Here is a 17,741-nt window from a genome sequence, read left to right on the forward strand (position 1 = left end):
GTGAAGCTATTATTTAATGTTGACCAAATAAGTAAGTATTTTCAAATGATAAGAGGGTTGAGTGTCTGGCATTACCCTGGTACTTTGCAAGTTTTATCTGAGGTAGGGGTGGTGTGGATTATAGAGTGTGGATCTTAAAGGCTTAGTTCTATTCCACAGAACACAGAATGAATGTGTTTTCAGAGACTTGCTATTTGTAGCATGCTTGCCCCCTCTCTATCCCCTTCCTGTTCTGCCCATATGGGGGTCAAGGTATTTTGAAAACTGGCCATGGCTTGTCAACATGACAACCAGAGAATTCAGAAAGCTAGATTGGATGGATATGCTCATTAGCATTTAATTTAAGATGTTAGAGACAGTCAAATTTTAAAGGCTTCTGTAGCATTTGCCCCTGTGACCCAGTTCACAAATGCTCTATCCCATTTCAATTGGAAAGCCACATTTGTGAAGTAAAATAAGCATTAAATATCTTGTGGCTCTGTTAAAACACGTCCCCTCTGTTGTACAGGATAGCATGTGAACTACTAAGCAGATTCTTTTGGGTGTGTGTGTGAAGGAAAATGGAACTGAGCCCATCTTGCAGAACTTAACTGTTTATTTTTATCAAATGGCACCAAGGTAGTGAGATGCTAGCTAGCCATGAAATGAGTACTTTAAAACTAGAAAGCAAGACAAATGGTACTGCAGTTACTCAGTATTCTAAATACTGTGAGGCTATGCCATAGATAAATAATTACTTCAGTAAATGTACCTGCTGCCCTCTAGGAGCAGACAATTTCTGTCTTTGTCTTTAGTTTGTTTGCTTTTAAATGTATCATCAACAAAAGAAGCTTTGTTGACACTTCTTTAATTTCCTAACAACTGTGCTTGTTTTTTTACCTTCTTTGGGTTTATATGAAGCCTGTGTTGTCCCATTTTAATTTATTCAAGTCTACTGAAAGAACTTTGGGTTTTCTATTAACTGCTAAAATTAGAACAAGGTAATTTTTAAGTAATGTTGGTGTTTCTCTACCTGCAACAGATATCATTTTGTTTGCATTTAAAATATTGTGAAGAATAGACAGGGTTGTGGTTGGGGTGTGAAACATTAACACAATGGTGTAGAGTTATTCACTGGTGTGAAGTAACTTATCAATCATGAGATGTGAAGCAAGGTTCCTGGCTTCTCTATGTACCATATTGGCCTCATGCTGGGTCTAGTAGGCAGTTGCAGTGTGTGGTGAAGTGGTGCTGGGAGTCTTTCCAGGGAACAAAAGTTATTATGGAATTTCCTGCCCAATTCCACAGCTGCCCTGGAGCCCCCAAATAAACACTCAGATGCTATATTAATTATAATACTGTTGGCCAATGACTAGGGCTTCTTATTGGCTATCTCTGTCTTAATTACTGACCCATTTCTATTAATCTAAGTATTTCCACGTGGTCTTATCTTACCAGGGAAAGGTCCAGGGACTTGTTACTCCTCTGGCATCCTACATGGTGACTGCCCTCTTTCTACACCTCCAAGAATTCTCTTTGTCTCCTAGCCCTGCCTATCATCCTGCCTCATTGGCCACAGTGCTTTATTTCTCAGCCAATAAGAGAAGCATATGTACAGAAGACATCCCCATCAAAAAGTAATATAAACATCAGGAACTAATTTCAAGGGGGCATCAAAGTAGCATCTTGGACCCAACTGGCCCAGCTCCTGCTGCTTTCTGTCATTCATTCCTCCTCCATGACTTTCCACTTGAACATCATCCTATAATCTCTTCAGCAATCCATCCTCTTGTCTTTTAGGACGAGGACACAGTACTGGACACACCTAGATTTCTGCTTTTCTTGTGTAATTGTCCTTCGGTAACCACAGGAGATTGGCTCAAGAACATACACACATGCACACAGTTATACACACTGCCAACAGAAAAGTTTTCAGATTGGGGTGGAGGGTCAGGGAAGAAATAGAAGGAGGAAATTATGTAATTATGTTATAATCTCAAAAATAAAAGAAAAATGGGAAATGGGGATCCCTCATATGTTCACGTTCCTTATTTAAGATGGCATAATATTTTCAAAAAGCCTGTGCACATTATCCCACATACCACAGTATAGACAATAAGCGAATAGTTAGTATAGTGTATTGTTTAAACAACAATGACATGAAAATCTGTGTATGTCTGGTACAAGCACAGTTCCATTCTCCAGGCATATGACACTTCTCAGCTATTTGTTCCCTGGTAGCCCTCTTTCCTACTCTCCTTCACTGACTTGAACTTGCCTGCATTCCTTAAGACCCTCTGACTTAGATAGAGTACCCATTTTTCTGTTTTTCAAAGCAAATGCAAGATCACAGACTGTGTGATGAATACCGTGAGGAGACAAATGGGCAGTCAGCAAGGCATGGTCTAGGAAGGGCCCAAGAGTATCATGTTAGGAAACACTAGTAAGGAGGATACTGGGTGGGCCCTCTAAGGTATGAGGTACCCAGGGTCAGCAAAGGAGAGGATCTTGAAGCAACAAGAGCTCTAACAGAAGCCCACAATGAGTGAGACTTGTCCAGTACTACAGAAGTACCACAGTCCAAAGTATTTGCCCTACATTTTTCTATGGCAACTATGTCAGTGGAAGATATTTCAGATGAAGGGAAGAAGCAGACAGGGTCCTATAGTGAGGAGGAAGAAACTACAGGTACAAGCTACACTGGCTGCTTCACTGTGATTCCCACAAACGCTGTATCATTGAAATTTCACCTCTGAGTCAGAGTCCAGTTATTGTCTGGATTGCTCTATACTTGTACCTATGGGAAGAGACTGTATGGTTTCTAGGGGCATACATAATTCAGTCCTTGCGACAGCAACATTTTATTTCCTTTCATTATAGATGGCTTTTGACTTTAAGAAGTGAAAAGGAGATTAGAAAGATAAAAAGGAAAGGAAAAAGAAACTTTTTCAGAAAAAAAGAGTGTAGCTAAAAAAGAAAACCCAGATCAATGGAGGGACTTTTCTTTTTAAAAAGGATATAAGTGCATTAAATAAGCTTGTTAATAAGGAGAGATGTAGGAAAGAGAGAGCTCCATTTGGTTGGGAAAACCTGACAGCAATTCCCCAGTACCAATTCTCCAGTGCTTAAAAAAATTGAGTGGTTTAAAGGAAGGAAAGCATAACAGATATAGAGTCCTGAACGGGCAGGAGGAACTGGGACAATGAAGAAGACAGAGATTCTCTAAGATCAAAAACGGAAAATGATGGGTGTTAGGTCTGGGTACCAATGGAGGAAGATGATATCTATGGTCTCGGGTACCATTTCAGAGATATGATGGATGTGCTTTCTGGGTTCCAGTGGAGGGAGATGATAGCGATGGGCCCAGGTACCAGTTCAGAGAGATGATGGGTGTGAGTTGAGTACCAGTGGTGAGGAACAGAAACCAGGAGTTTCCTTGTTGATAGATTCAAGTGAGATTTTGATGAGAACTTCTGCTGAGATTGTGCCTTGTCCAAGCCTGGGTGGAGAGCTCAAGAAGAGTGCCTTGGGAAAAGTTCTGAGAAAAAATCAGGAAACTGACAGGCTTTTAAACATGGAGCTTTCAAAACCTATACCAAGTTGGGAAGTTTTGTTCTGTTTTGGTAGTGTGAACAGAGAAATGGAAAAGGCATACCTTTGTATTTACTGATGACAAAAGGTTCCCAGGCTAGGAATAGCTCAAGGGTTCCTTCAGGAAAGAGCTTAGCAGCCAGCACCCCAGCTAGTCCAGTCTGGTGCAGGGCTTGTTACCCTGGATTCCAGGAAGTATCTGTCCCACAACAAGCCACATAGGTTGGAACTTCATAACTTGTATGTCAGCTTGAAAGTTCCCAGTGAGCTGGAATAGCCAATAAGAATTAAATCTGCGTTGTATTAGAATCTAGCTTCACAGTTAAATTATAAATAGAACTTCTCCATGGCATATCCCTAAAAGTAAATGAAACACAAAGTGCTGGTACCCGGAAATGTCAATATTTGTTGCTGTCCATTGTCTAAAATCCAGAGTTTTTCTCACAGAAAGAGCAGCCTTTGGTTTTATGATCTCTTGTGTCTCTACCACAGAGAGACTGAACTAGTGAAGGAAGGTGGGTGGGACTCCCTAAGAACATGCTCTAAGAACATGAGAGATGTAAAACACTTCGAGCTACAGTGAGTAGCTGAAGAATCTGGGTGATGATAGGGCAATTAAAGAGCCAGTAAATGACCATCAAAGCCACCGGAGATTGTTGCATGGAGGTTTTGACTAGAGAGTGTAACCCCCCTGACAATGTGCAGATTCTTTGGAGGCAGGATTCTGACTTTGAACAGATTGAGCAATGGGTGTTACAGTGAATTTTTCATGAGATTTTAAATGGCAGGTTCCCCTAGTTGACATAGCATTTTTTGTAGATTTCACATATTTAAAACAACATATGGTAGGCAGTTTACCTATTTCTAGGTTGTAAATTTGTCCTTGTTCACTCTAGATGACATAAACACCATTTACATTTTGAAGGGCAGACATCTTTTATAGATACTTTGTAAGTTTGAGACTCTCCTTAAAAGCTTTAGTGTATTCGCTGTACATCCAGTTGTGTGAGCTTCTTCAGTGTGACAGAAACTATAGGGGCACTAGTTTTGATTTAATACATGGTTAAATATGTTATTCAACATGCCAATATAGTATAAAGATGCCTAGTTATAATTCTTTATACAGTATTATGTGCATCATGAGAATATAGACTGTTTTGTAGCTTGTAAAAATAGATAATAGAAATGTATTGTTTTAGCTGGGTATGGAGTGAGTGTCATGTCTGTAACCCCAACATTTGCACATATGAGGATTATCTTAAAAAGCTGCTATGAGTTCAAGGTCAACCTCAGCCACATAGTATTTTCTAGGTTAGCTTGGGTTACAGAATGAAATCCTGTCTCAAAATAAAAGATTTTTTGAACTTATTTGTACCTATTCCCATTGTATCACTTTTCTCAAGAGACAATAGTGAGTTTAGTTCTACAAAAATGATTAATATGGGCTCATACTTAATGTCGCCATTTTCGGGGTAATTAAACTATGAGGATGAAATTGGAATGTGTTTAAATAAGAAGAAAATGGGCCAAGTACAGTAGCCAATTACTCTGCTTATTTAAAAAAAATAACTATGGGACTGGGGAGATAACTCAGCAGGAAAAATGCTTGGGAGGACTTGAGTTCCATCCTCAGAATCCAAGGAAAACTAAGCCAGGTCGAGTCAGGCAGGCATTTGTCATCCCAGTGTTGAGCAGATCCTTGGTGTTGCTGGCCAGACCCTAGCCTGTTTGGTGTGCCTCAAGTCATGCAGAGAATCTATGTAAAAACAAAACAAAACAAAACAAAACAATCTCCAGGCTATAGTGGCACACACCTTTAATCCCAGAACTCAGCACATGGGAGGCAGACGCAGGCAGATTTCTGTGAGTTCCAGGCCAGCCTGGTCTACAAAGCCAGTTCCAGGACAGCCAGAGCTGTTACACAGAGAAAGGCTGTCTTGAATAACCAAAATTAAATAGACAAATAAGTAAAAATAAAGGGGGTAGTACCTGAGGACAACCTGGCTTCCACACACTTGTGAAAGCATGTCTTCACACACAAACATACACTTAGCATGTATACACATATGCATACAAAGGAAAACAAATGATATTCCAGGCAATTGCATTCAGACTGCAACATGCATTCAATAATTTAATGTCTTTTACATGGAAATCGTAAGAAATTTTAATACAGTGGCTACAGAATTATAGCAAATGTCCCTCTCTGTGCTGCTTTTATGCCTTACATGCTAGCCATCTCAGCTTCTGAGGGAGATCAGAATCTTCATTTTGCCTGTGGGGAACCTGAGGATGACTGTGGTATATGGCTTCCCAAAGATAGAATCTTTTTCCTGTTCTTGCTGCTCTTCCCCTAGATTGGTGTGGAGGTGGCACTATGAGTGAGCAGGAACGTGTCAGAAAACTCAAGCTAGTTCCCCCCTCAATCCTCAGTTTGTAGGCAGAATTTTCCATCCTTGGAACGTGGAGAGGGACAGCTCTTTGCATTTTGTTCTCGGTTGCGCCATAGCGTTGTCTGTGTTAGGAACTACGGGCCTGGCTTCCTCGAATTTAAGCATAGGACCATCTACTCATCAAAGACATATTTTCTCGTTTTGAAAAAAAAAGCAGGGTCCATGACATGACTCAGTTGGTAAAGGTGCCTGACCAAGCCTAATGACTCAAGTTTGGTCACTGAGCCCTCACATGGTGGATGGAGAGAACCTACTTCAACAGATGGTCCTCTGATCTCCATGTGCACACCCTAGCACACATTCATGCCTCTCTCCCCAATCAACCAATAAATAAATGCTATTTGAAAAAGAAAAAAAATAGCATCAAACAAGGACCTACTATAACCAAAGCATGAGAAGAGCTTTGCAAGCCCACTGCTTTGTAGAAGCTGTCAGTATCAAGCTATTGTTGCCCTGCACACTGTGTGAATGTTTAGCATTTCTTGGTAGCAGAGACAAAGGCTGTTTGGCAGTCACTTGTCATCCTCTCGGGTATGCATTCATCCATTTGACACAAGTTGTGTGGAAAGCGGCACAGGAAAGTGTAAGAAAAATGCTTTCCTCTTGTCTTGATGATAGAATGCGCTTCTTACTTGTGGTAGCCTGTGTAGTAACTTTTCATTTCTCCTGGCAGCTTTTAAAGACTTATTTGACTTTGGGGAACCTGCAGTATATCTTTAAGGTACAGTTCAAAAGTATGAGGCAAGGTTGCTCATTTTCAATTTTGGCTGAGAAGTCTTAACTTTGACGGTGACACTTCAAAGTTAGAGAAAACTTGGTTTTAAAAAATGGATGCTGATATGTGATGGCATATTTAATGACAGCAATATCTATGGAAAGCTGTTAAGATGCAGATTATCCCTCCTGGGGTGGGGGAGAGAGATCAAACTGCCAATCTATAAAATATACTGGCTAGAAGAAGGCATGGGATCTATCTTTGCGAGTGCTTTGATTGCAGGGGACAGTGCAGCAGCGTGTGGCATCATAACCAAGAGCAGACAAATCAGCTTGATGACTTTCAAAGGCAGGAATACCGCTGCAGGCAAGGGTACTCCAGAGCAGGAGAAATTAAAACATATAGAGACTGTTATTAATTTCATATCTATTTTTGTATAGTCAAATCTGTATGCAAATCCTTAGCATCTCATTTTAGCAGATTAATCTAAAGTGAAGAGTGGAATGTGAAGGGAATGTAATGATGAAACTCTTTGGAATAAATGTGGGCTGAAAACTTGGATGCTTCCTGTAAAAATTTTTTTGTACTGCGAAGAAATGGATTTGTTTATATGCTCATTTGTAAATTACTTCGAAAGGAAAAGCAATAGAGGCAGTTCCCCGGTTTCGCTTTGCAATCCTGACTTGGAAAAGTTACAGCCCTAGTTCGTCAGGCACCTCCTGTGTCTTCGCATCCTAGAGGTAATCATGCAGATAACTAGCTGGGACTTTCATTTTTTATTCCCAACTAGTGATCCAATATCTCATTTCTAAACAGTTTCATGTGAGTGAAAATTTTTGTGTGATGCTAAGACGCCTAATTATTGAGTGCAGACTAATAAAATCATGTTGAAATGCATCTGTGGTAGTGGATAAACAACGCTTCTGCACAATAATTCTGAAGAGCGTGGTGATCAGTTGTGTACCCCATGTAGCTGAGCAGGTGTGGTAGCCACATTGTAGTTCACCGATGGTACATTTAGTCTGTGATAGGCAGACTCTGATATACATAGTACTACAGACGTATCCAATAGTCACAAAGTAGGGAGTTTACTGCAGTAGATCTTAATTCTGATCCGTACAAGTGGAGATGCTTTACTTTGGAAGCCCACTCCACACAGGGGGATACTCTCTCAGCATAGACACAAGGGCCAGGGTCTAGGCCCTGCTCCAAATGATATGACAGACGTTGAAGATTCTCCATGGAAGGCCTCACCCTCCCTGGGGAGCAGAAAGGATATGGGATAGGGGACCAGTGGGGACCAGGAGAGGAGGAGAGGGAGAGGGAACTGGGATTGACATGTAAAACAAGCTTGTTAAAAAAAAAAGAACCAGGCATTGGTCAGGCATGCCTTTAATCTCAGCACTCGGGAGGCAGAGGCATGTGGATCTCTGTGAGTTCGAGGTCAGCCTGGTCTGCAGAGCAAGTTCTAGGACAGTCTCCAAAACAATACAGAGAAACCCTGTCTCAAAAGAGAGAGAAAGAGAGAGAGAGAGAGAGACAGAGACAGAGACAGAGACAGAGACAGAGACAGAGACAGAGAGACAGAGAGAGAGACAAAGGCAGAGAGACAGAGAGGCAGACAGAGAGAGAGACAGAGAGAGAGAGAGAGGGAGCTTGATTTCCTGCTTTCTGTCAGTTAGAGAAATGATCAGAGGTGACTTGGACATTAATCTGGTAGGTATGGCCCTAACCACCGGCAATGGTTCTGACCTCGAGCACATGTGTGGTCTCAATGAATTCATTTATTCTTATGTGGTTATGACAAAGGAGAATTTATCAACATTGTTTTCAATCAGAAAGGAAGCAAGGATCAGGAGTAAAAGGGAATTCAGTTCTCTGATTTGATGTACAAGTTGACTCTATGTTGGGATTTCAACTTCATGTTTCTTGAATGTGGTTTCTTTTCCTTTGACTCCATTTTAGAAATAAGACATCCAATAAATATAGAGAAAGCTTTCGTCAAGAACAGGGATCTCCACCTCTCTGTTTCTGGGAGGGTGATGCTGTTGTTGATTGTAAAAGTGGTGTATTATTTTGTACAACTAATATGTATTTTAAAAGATGAATGAAGGCTACATAATTTTTTAAAAAAGGTAACTATCCAGTTAACACTAGCCACCATTCATTGAGGATCCATCCCTTTTGCCATGCTTAGGGAAATGATTGACCTGGATTGATGACAGTCTCTTATGTATCTAGTAGTGTTGGTATTAACTGATTGTCCTTTAATCCCATGGATTCTGGTTCACTTAATTCTTGGTGACAGAGTTGATGTTAGAGACCTACTCCACACATTTGGACTGTCAAAACAAAAAACAAATTGCTAGGTGACATAAGATAGTTAAAGACAACGGAGATGAGCATTGAGAATCGGTTCTGTGGAAACACAGATTCAACAAATGGAGGACTTTAGAGGATTTGGCAGATTTGGCAAGCGCATGCAGCTTCCTCAGTTTGCAACCTTTTCCCCTGTAATTAGGCCATTGGCATTTGCTGTTGGTGTCTGTCAAAACTAGACTCTGTTCTCCTAGGAACTGAGGACAAGGGCATCATTTTCCTCGATGATATTTCAAAGAGATCTAGGTTCTTAAAAAAGATATTCTTGTTTCCTAAAAGTGGCAAGTGTCTTAAAATAAGTGACATTTCAAAGAGTCAGAGAAAGTCATTACAACTGTACCTAACCTAAAGTAAATGATTTTTAAGAATAAAGTGGAGGTCCTAGCATCTGAAAGCAGCTGAAGTTAAGAAAATGCTAAAGCCTAGCCGGGCGGTGGTGGCGCACGCCTTTAATCCCAGCACTCGGGAGGCAGAGGCAGGCGGATCTCTGTGAGTTCGAGGCTGGGCTGGACCGATAGCCTCCAAAACAATACAGAGAAACCCTGTCTCGAAAAACCAAAAAAAAAAAAAAAAAGAAAAGAAAATGCTAAAGCCTGTATGGTCAGTCTTACAGCTATCTGTGTCTTCTGAATTAGAAAAACCCCACAGGTTTCCAGCCAATCCAATTGTGAATCCATATTTAAGAACCATGTCTTTCTGATTCTTATTAAGAAAACCCTTTTACACTAGTACCTGGAACTACCTCTGGGTGGTATTTAGAAAGATAGGATTTGAGTCCTCATGGTCCTGTTATCACATGGCTTAGAAATATCTCACTTTTTGTTTATGTGCTGCTGCTTAAGAGGTTTCCTGAGTAATCATAAGACTTATACTAGAATGAAAAATTTACAGTACAAACATTAAAGAAGCATGTAAGAGCTGAGTGTCCCTTGTCCCCAGTGCTTGCAACTATAAGGGTTGGGCCACATTCAGATTTCTAGATTTCCAGGTAGTTGTATATTTAGGATCAGATGTCTTAGGGATGCCAACCATTTCTAAACATAAAATTCATTTAACCTTATACACAGAATCTGAAGATAACTTCATACCAATTTTTGGTGGTCCTGTCTTTTTACTGTGGCATCTCACCTGAGGCCACATGTGAGATTTTCTACTTGTATTATCGAGGGCGGATAGCTTTGTGGGGTTCACTCCTACATAGATTCCAGGGAGTTTCTACTGCATCAGGTTTCCACATCACTCCTCATGCCCCCAATTCCCGCCATCTCTCCCCACACTCTCCTTCCATCCCCCACACCCTATAATAAATTTCTTAATTATGTCATGATTTCACTTTGATAGCATACAAAGATGCTCAGTGGTAGCTAATTGTCCTCTAATCTCTAATATAGTTCATACTTACTTTGGAAAGTTCTAACGTGTGCTGCTCCATTACAGGTGGAGTAACTAACACGGCACAGTATCAGAACAGACTGATGGTTTATGAACCCAACCAGGTAAGAACTTGATAAGAAGTTATCACCTTAATTAAGATGCACTTATGAAAGCTTTCCATGGGAAGGATTAATTGGAATGCCACCCAAATGCACCTTAAGATCCATTGGGAAAAGAAAGTATCTAGGGGAATGCCTTTGATTTCTCATTATTTCTGCAGAAGTTCACTTCCTGTAGTTTCATGCTATATGTAATGACACAGAGCGTTGCATTCTGTAGAGAAGATTTTGATTATAGGTATGTTCTTCTGGAATGGATGTCATTTTGGGCAAGGAACATAGCAATGGCCTTGTTATTCTCAAATCAAATAAAGTCATTTGACTCCCATAGTCAACTGTGTTCTAGAATAGTACCCAGGACAAGCACAAATTAAAAGTGTCTAAAAGAGTCTGGGAGTGGTGTGCCTCTAACAGATGGGCCCTTTCTGTGCAATTCTGGTGCACACTTAATTCCTTCTCCCCTAAAATGAGACATGCTTTTATTCTCTTTTCCTACTACCAAATTATCTTCAAATGGGCAAAATATTATAAAATTTGCCATTTCCATGTCTTAGATATCTAAGCATTTCTTGATTGTGACAGTATCCCAAAATGGTGTGACACGGAGGTTTAATATCCACCAGATAGCAATATCTGGTTATGAAACAACAGGTTGACTTCGGTAGGCTGCCTCTGGTTAGGTACCACAACAAGCATGTGCATAGTGTCCCCCGAGTTTCTGCTGTGTTTTTAACAATGGCTTGACTGAGGAAGGCCTTTCTCTTTTTACAAGCGCGTCTCCTGATATTATGAGAAGTTGTAGATTGCAGAGACTGAATGCTCACGGGTCAGCTGTCTCAGGAGGGATCACTAATTGCAGAAGCCTGAGTTTGGTGCACACATGGTTAAGGAGGAAGACGGCATTAGCATTGCTTAAATGAGTTCCCTTTCATGTTTGTACACACATGCTCTTTTTTAAAAATTCTGCCGGCATATTGTTTACGGTGGGTACTGGCAAACATCACATCTGCTTGCATCTTGCTCGGAATCTCAATAACTCTATCATTCAGCCCTGGTGCTTATTTCTCTTCTAGGCCTTTGTGGAGAGTCGATAATGCCTGCCATCTGCCACAGAGCACATCGCTACCTGCCAACAGGCAGGCTGGGGTGACCTCTGCTTCTCCACCACTGATTAGTATTCACACGCCAGCTTATTAGGAATGCCCCCACCAGGCCTCTCTGCTTCTTTGCCTTTGCAGCGGGTAGCGGCTCACCTGGAAGGCACTGCAGTGAAGGAAGCTAAGGATATAATCAGGGGATGTAGGCAGGCTCTGCAAACCAGATGGCATCTACAGTCTTGTGGCAGGGGACTGGACTGCTAATGCAAACACTGATTCCTAATACTGTAATAGGTTATTGAATAGACAGCACCCAAGATAAGCATCGTCAGAATTTTAAAATTCACCCAAGCATAATGCACTAAAGATATTTCTTAGCAAAATGTCCAAAATCTAGCTTTGGCTGTGCATTAAAGACTGTATTTGATGGAGGAGATTGTTCAGAGGGACCAGACCGTATAAGCCTCTCAAACAAAACAACTTCTTTTTTCTGCAGTTTATCCCGAGAAATTAGAAATGAGCAAATATATGCTTATAGTGATAGATGTCACAGTATGTGCCTGTGGTGATTAGATGTCACAGTGTGTGCCTGTGGTGATTAGATGTCACAGTGTGTCTGTAGTGAGTAGATGTCACAGTGTGTGTCTGTAGTGAGTAGATGTCACAGTGTGTGCCTGTGGTGAGTAGATGTCACAGTGTGTGTCTGTAGTGAGTAGATGTCACAGTGTGTGTCTGTCGTGAATAGATATCACAGTGTGTGTCTGTTGTGAATAGATGTCACAGTGTGTGTCTGTAGTGAGTAGATGTCACAGTGTGTGCCTGTGGTGAGTAGATGTCACAGTGTGTGTCTGTCGTGAATAGATGTCACAGTGTGTTCTGTAGTGAGTAGATGTCACAGTGTGTGCCTGTGGTGATTAGATGTCACAGTGTGTCTGTAGTGAGTAGATGTCACAGTGTGTTCTGTAGTGAGTAGATGTCACAGTGTGTGCCTGTGGTGAGTAGATGTCACAGTGTGTGTCTGTCGTGAATAGATGTCACAGTGTGTGTCTGTCGTGAATAGATGTCACAGTGTGTGTCTATAGTGAGTAGATGTCACAGTGTGTGTCTGTCGTGAATAGATGTCACAGTGTGTGTCTGTCGTGAATAGATGTCACAGTGTGTGTCTGTCGTGAATAGATGTCACAGTGTGTGTCTATAGTGAGTAGATATCACAGTGTGTCTGTAGTGATTAGATATCACAGTGTCTGTCGTGAATAGATGTCACAGTGTGTGCCTATAGTGAATAGATGTCACAGTGTGTGTGCCTGTAGTGACAAGTGCCTATAGTCTATATGCCAATGTTTATACATGCATGTTTGTGCTTGTAGTCTGCTTTTTCTTTACAGCTTTGTGAACTGGTGAAATTCTGTGCATGCAAAACATCATATGATTTTTCTGGTCCAAATCCAATTTTGTCTTGGCAAAAAGGAAATGAGGTTCTTCCTATATGCTGAGTGTCTTTGAGAAAGGAAGTGGTTAGGTTTATTTATTGATCTGTTGGGTGGCGTACTTGTCTGTCAATTGGTTAGTTGGGATTTAAATGTAAAGCCATGGTTGCTTTTCAGATAATTTTAAAATTTGTATTGCATTTTAGATAGGAATCTTATGTTAAGAGGGGCTGATCTTAGAATTCCTATTATTGAGGATGATCTAGAGCCAAACATGAAAGATGTCTCCATTCCTTAATATGATCATGTAAAGCTTGCCCTCCTACCAATATAAGTAAATATATCTAGACCTAGCTATCCTATTAGGAAAAGACATCATTTTAAGTGTGTGAAAGTGTGAGAGGGCTTAGATACAAAGGAAACAGTTTGTTGCTGAGCCAAATCTTAGCTTGTCTTCTGATCTCAGGTTAATTTTGGAAAGAATGGGAAAGTTACCTTCACCCTAACTTATGTGGGACCCTGATTACTCAATGCTTATATGCTACCCTCCCCCACTTTTTATTGAGACACGATCTCACTATGTAGTTCTGTCTGTCCTGAAATTCAGTATGTATGTAGACCAGGTTGGCTTTGAACTCACAGAGATCTGCCTGCATCTACCTCCTGAGTGCTGGAATTAAAAGCGTGCACCTTTAATGTCCTCAAACTCTGTATTTTTAAAACAGTGAGCATGTACTAGACATGCGAGGCATTTTCTAAATCATAGCTGAATGTCCTGCAGGTTTCATTATCCCCTCCCCGTTGTGTAGATGAGGAGGTGGGGAGGGTGGGGTGGCCAGTGGATTTCTTAAGACTGCACATGAATTTTTACTTATATAGTCTCAATTGAGATAGCTTTGATTATTATACCATCTTCCACACTGTACCTGGCCATGTGCTTAAACTTAAGGAATTTCTATGAGCTAAGTATCATGAAATTTTAAAATTGCATTATAAAATGCAAGATGCCTGTTAAAATGCAAACCTACTGAAAATTATAGGATTATGTAATTCTTTCTTGTTTTCATGTGTGAAACCCATACCTTTCACCACATAAATACTATGCAAATAAGATGTGGTAGACATTAGTATTGTTAGGGCTCATGAGGCACCACACTGCCTTTGTTATTTGTGAGGTCTTTTGAACCCAAGCGTACCTGAATGTTCGTTGTTTTGTTTTGTTTTTCAGAATAAGTGGATAAGCCGTAGCCCCATGCTACAGAGAAGGGTCTACCACTCCATGGCTGCTGTCCAGAGGAAGCTTTATGTTCTTGGAGGCAATGACCTAGACTACAATAACGACCGGATTCTTGTGCGCCATATAGATTCTTACAACATTGACACTGACCAGTGGACACGCTGTAATTTCAACTTGCTGACTGGCAAGTATCTCTGGTTAAGCAATTTAAAAACAAAAATAGGGCCTGGAGAGATGACCAGATGGTTAAGAATACTGTAGGACCCAGGTTTGATACCCAGTACCCTGGTAGCAGCTCAGAACTGGCTATAATTCAAGTCCCAGGGGATCTTAAGCCCCCCCTTTCCCCCCAAGGGTACCAGGAACACACGTAGTAAGTACACAGCTATACACACAGACAAAAACCACATAAAAAATAAAATGAAAAATAGAATAGAGATTCAAAACATCCCCAGATTTGTTTCTTGGACATCCAGAGTACATCTTTAAATATTATGTGAACAGTGGATCATGCAAACTCTTTCTTTCACCCAGGAAGACATGCATGATTTATTGCTACAGATGGGGATCCTTAAGATGACTGGAAATCTAGTTTCTATTTTGCCTTTGTGTGTGTTCTCAAATGACCAAGAGAAGTTTATTAACTCACTTTCTGTCAATTGATATTCATGTGAGAACTTTGATACATGTAGCAGGGGAAAGGGTTAATAGGGTTTTCCCCCCTTTTTAAAAGTCAGGGTCTCATGTACATCAGAAAGGCTTCAGAGAACTTCTGATCCTCCCCCCTCCACCTCCCTTTTACTTGGGTTTCATCTGTCCTCCCATGTCCAGTTGTATGTAGTGCTGGGAACAGAACCTAAAGTTTCATGTATGCTAGGCAAGCACTCTCCCAACTAAGCCGTATCCCCAGCCCCAACAAGTTCAGCTTCTCAATACCTTGTCCTCTTTTGTCTCTTGGGAGATCAGGCGGTCATTATTTGTCACTGCTGTATTTTGTGTCTGTGTGAAGTCTAGAAATTAGACTTTAGAACAGCTTTGTGTCTTAGAGCCTTCCCGGCCACACATCCCCCCTGTGCATCTCTGCAGAGCAATCGAAGCCTACTCATCGCAGAAAGGGATGGAATGAGTGTAGTAATCGCACACTTACCCTGATGTCCTAGATGGAGCTGGAAATTGGCTCTCTGGTCAACTCCTATGACTAACATCCACCAATGGCAGCATCCCTTCCAGGGATGCTTTAGGTCAGGAAAATCACAAACTGTAAATTGCGGGTTAGAGGAGTTCTTGAAGACATTTAACATGCAGAGTGGGCATTCAGCCACTCACAGATGCTGCTGGGAGGCCACGCCGGGAACACAACAAGGGATTTAGAGGCTTTGTATCAAGCTCCCCCCTTCTAATGAAATGATTTGTAGGCCTATTGTAAGTTCTGATCTCTCAGGTAGAGTGGCATCTTAGATCCTAGATCCCTGGATCTGTGATTCTGCCTCCGACTTATTTATTACTCCAGTCAATCCTGTGTCAGCTCATCAATAAAAAAGAGGCTCTCACTCTCTGCTTGCCTGCAGGGAAGGATGTGTGGTAGTGAGTTATCCTGTCTTCCTGCTTGAGAGGGGAGGGGAACCCTTTCATCGTTTTGGCCTGTCAGTATCTAGGGACTGTGCAGGCTGCTCTCATTGAGGGAACTTCTATAATCTTAAAACCGTTAACTGTGTAAAGAAGAAGGCTCGCAGCTCCCTCTGCTTTCATCTGCTGTTGTTTGTCTTCCTTTGACACATGGGGTGAGGGCATGGCTGCCACACCTTAGGGTGCAGTTGTTACCTTTTTTTAAAGTTAAGCACTTGTCTATATTTGTCAGCACAAGTGCTATACGGCACACAATGGATGTTTTACATATCTAAAATATCCCTAATTTCCACTGCCATAAACGAACGGCATATAGAATAATGGTTCTACATAACTTACTCTTACTGTATGTAGTGCTACATTTTGTAAGGTGTTGGTTAAGAGATATTTTGGCCTGGTCCTAACTAAACACAGGTTCACTCTTTGAGAAATAGCGGCTAATTCATTTTAGTTCTGGAGACAGTTATTAATTGCTGCAAAATTCCTGCGGTGTATACAAATATGCCACAGGGGAAAATGGTATCCCTCAGTGGCAAAAGGGTTAATTAAAACATGTAAGAAATGGATTTTTTTCTTTTTATTCAATTCTCTTTACTTTAGGCCAGAATGAATCTGGAGTTGCTGTCCACAATGGGAGAATATATTTAGTTGGTGGATATTCAATTTGGACAAATGAGCCTCTGGCTTGTATCCAGGTGAGTGGTTGAAGTTCCTTTTGAAGTTTATGCAAGCGGTTCAGCGAGGTTATGTTTTGCAATTCGTCTGCAGAAGGAGATATTTAATGTACAGGAAGAGGCTCAAGGACCCTCTCTTTGTGTAGAGTTCCAGCCTGTATCCAGTATCCTAGAAATGATGCCTACCAAATGGTCATCAAAATCTTTTAAAATACTAAGATGGGAGCAAACTTTAAAACATCTGTAAAATATTCCAGAAATAAAGAAATTTGGATTGCTTACCCCTTTTTTTAATACTTAAAAAGAAACGAAACTTTGGCCATATCCACTTTGCACTCTGGTTGTTTTAAAAATGTCCCATCTTCATGCATTTTGTATATTACATTTTCTTTTCAGAACTGTCACCTGCAGAGGCATTCTTCCTTCCTGGCAGAGGTTTCTAGTAATGGTAGTCTATGGATAGTGTGAAGGGACAGTTTCCAACCCAAAGAATAGCCCGAGCATTTCACAAGTGAACCAGGCCCCTGGCCTTGGCAAGATGCCAGCTAGGTGTCTCAGAGCAGATACAGTTTGTTGTTATAAGTAGCTCCTACTGTTCTTGGTAATTCTTGCCCGTTTTCTTTTCCACGTGTTGTCTGGTAAAATTTTGACATGTCTTAGCCTTGACTTATCTAACATATCTGTGTGTGTGTGTGTGTGTGTGTGTGTGTGTGTGTGCGCGTGTGTGTGTTGTAGTAGTAGCAGTAGTAGTAGTAATAGTAGTAGTAGCAGCAGCTTTGGAGCCTGTCCTGGCACTTGATCTATAAACCAGGCTGGCTTCAAACTCGCAGAGATCCGCCTGCCTCTGCATCTGGGATTAAAGGTGTACACTACCACCCCCTGGCACAATTCATATTTTTAACCTAATCTTTGTGGGAAGACTTTTGAAGACTGTTTTAGTATTTGTAATAGTTGCAGAATGATTCTAGCGTCGCCATCATCATTATTACTAACACTATTATTTTGAGACAGTATACAGTTTCACTCTACAGCACTGGCTTGCCTACTCATTACATAGACCAGGGTGGCCT

The 17,741-nt window shown here is 41.1% G+C and overlaps 1 protein-coding gene across 7 annotated transcripts in view; it reads left to right on the forward strand.

The window, feature by feature from the left end:
- The window catches only part of Klhl32 (kelch like family member 32), a 215,215-nt gene that overhangs the window by 185,642 nt on the left and 11,832 nt on the right, over positions 1-17,741 (forward strand). For 6 of the 7 annotated variants that reach the window (XM_040740693.1, XM_040740687.1, XM_040740682.1 and 3 more), the window contains 3 exons: positions 10,555-10,613; positions 14,363-14,555; positions 16,598-16,692. In XM_040740693.1, coding sequence (XP_040596627.1) covers positions 10,555-10,613; positions 14,363-14,555; positions 16,598-16,692 — 347 coding nt within the window. Of the gene's footprint in view, positions 1-10,554; positions 10,614-14,362; positions 14,556-16,597; positions 16,693-17,741 lie in introns of those variants that run through there. The other variant, XR_005875134.1, reaches the window with a different exon arrangement.

The sequence above is a fragment of the Mesocricetus auratus genome, unplaced genomic scaffold (assembly GCF_017639785.1).
Source record: "Mesocricetus auratus isolate SY011 unplaced genomic scaffold, BCM_Maur_2.0 Super-Scaffold_6730, whole genome shotgun sequence".
Classification (NCBI taxonomy): domain Eukaryota; kingdom Metazoa; phylum Chordata; class Mammalia; order Rodentia; family Cricetidae; genus Mesocricetus; species Mesocricetus auratus.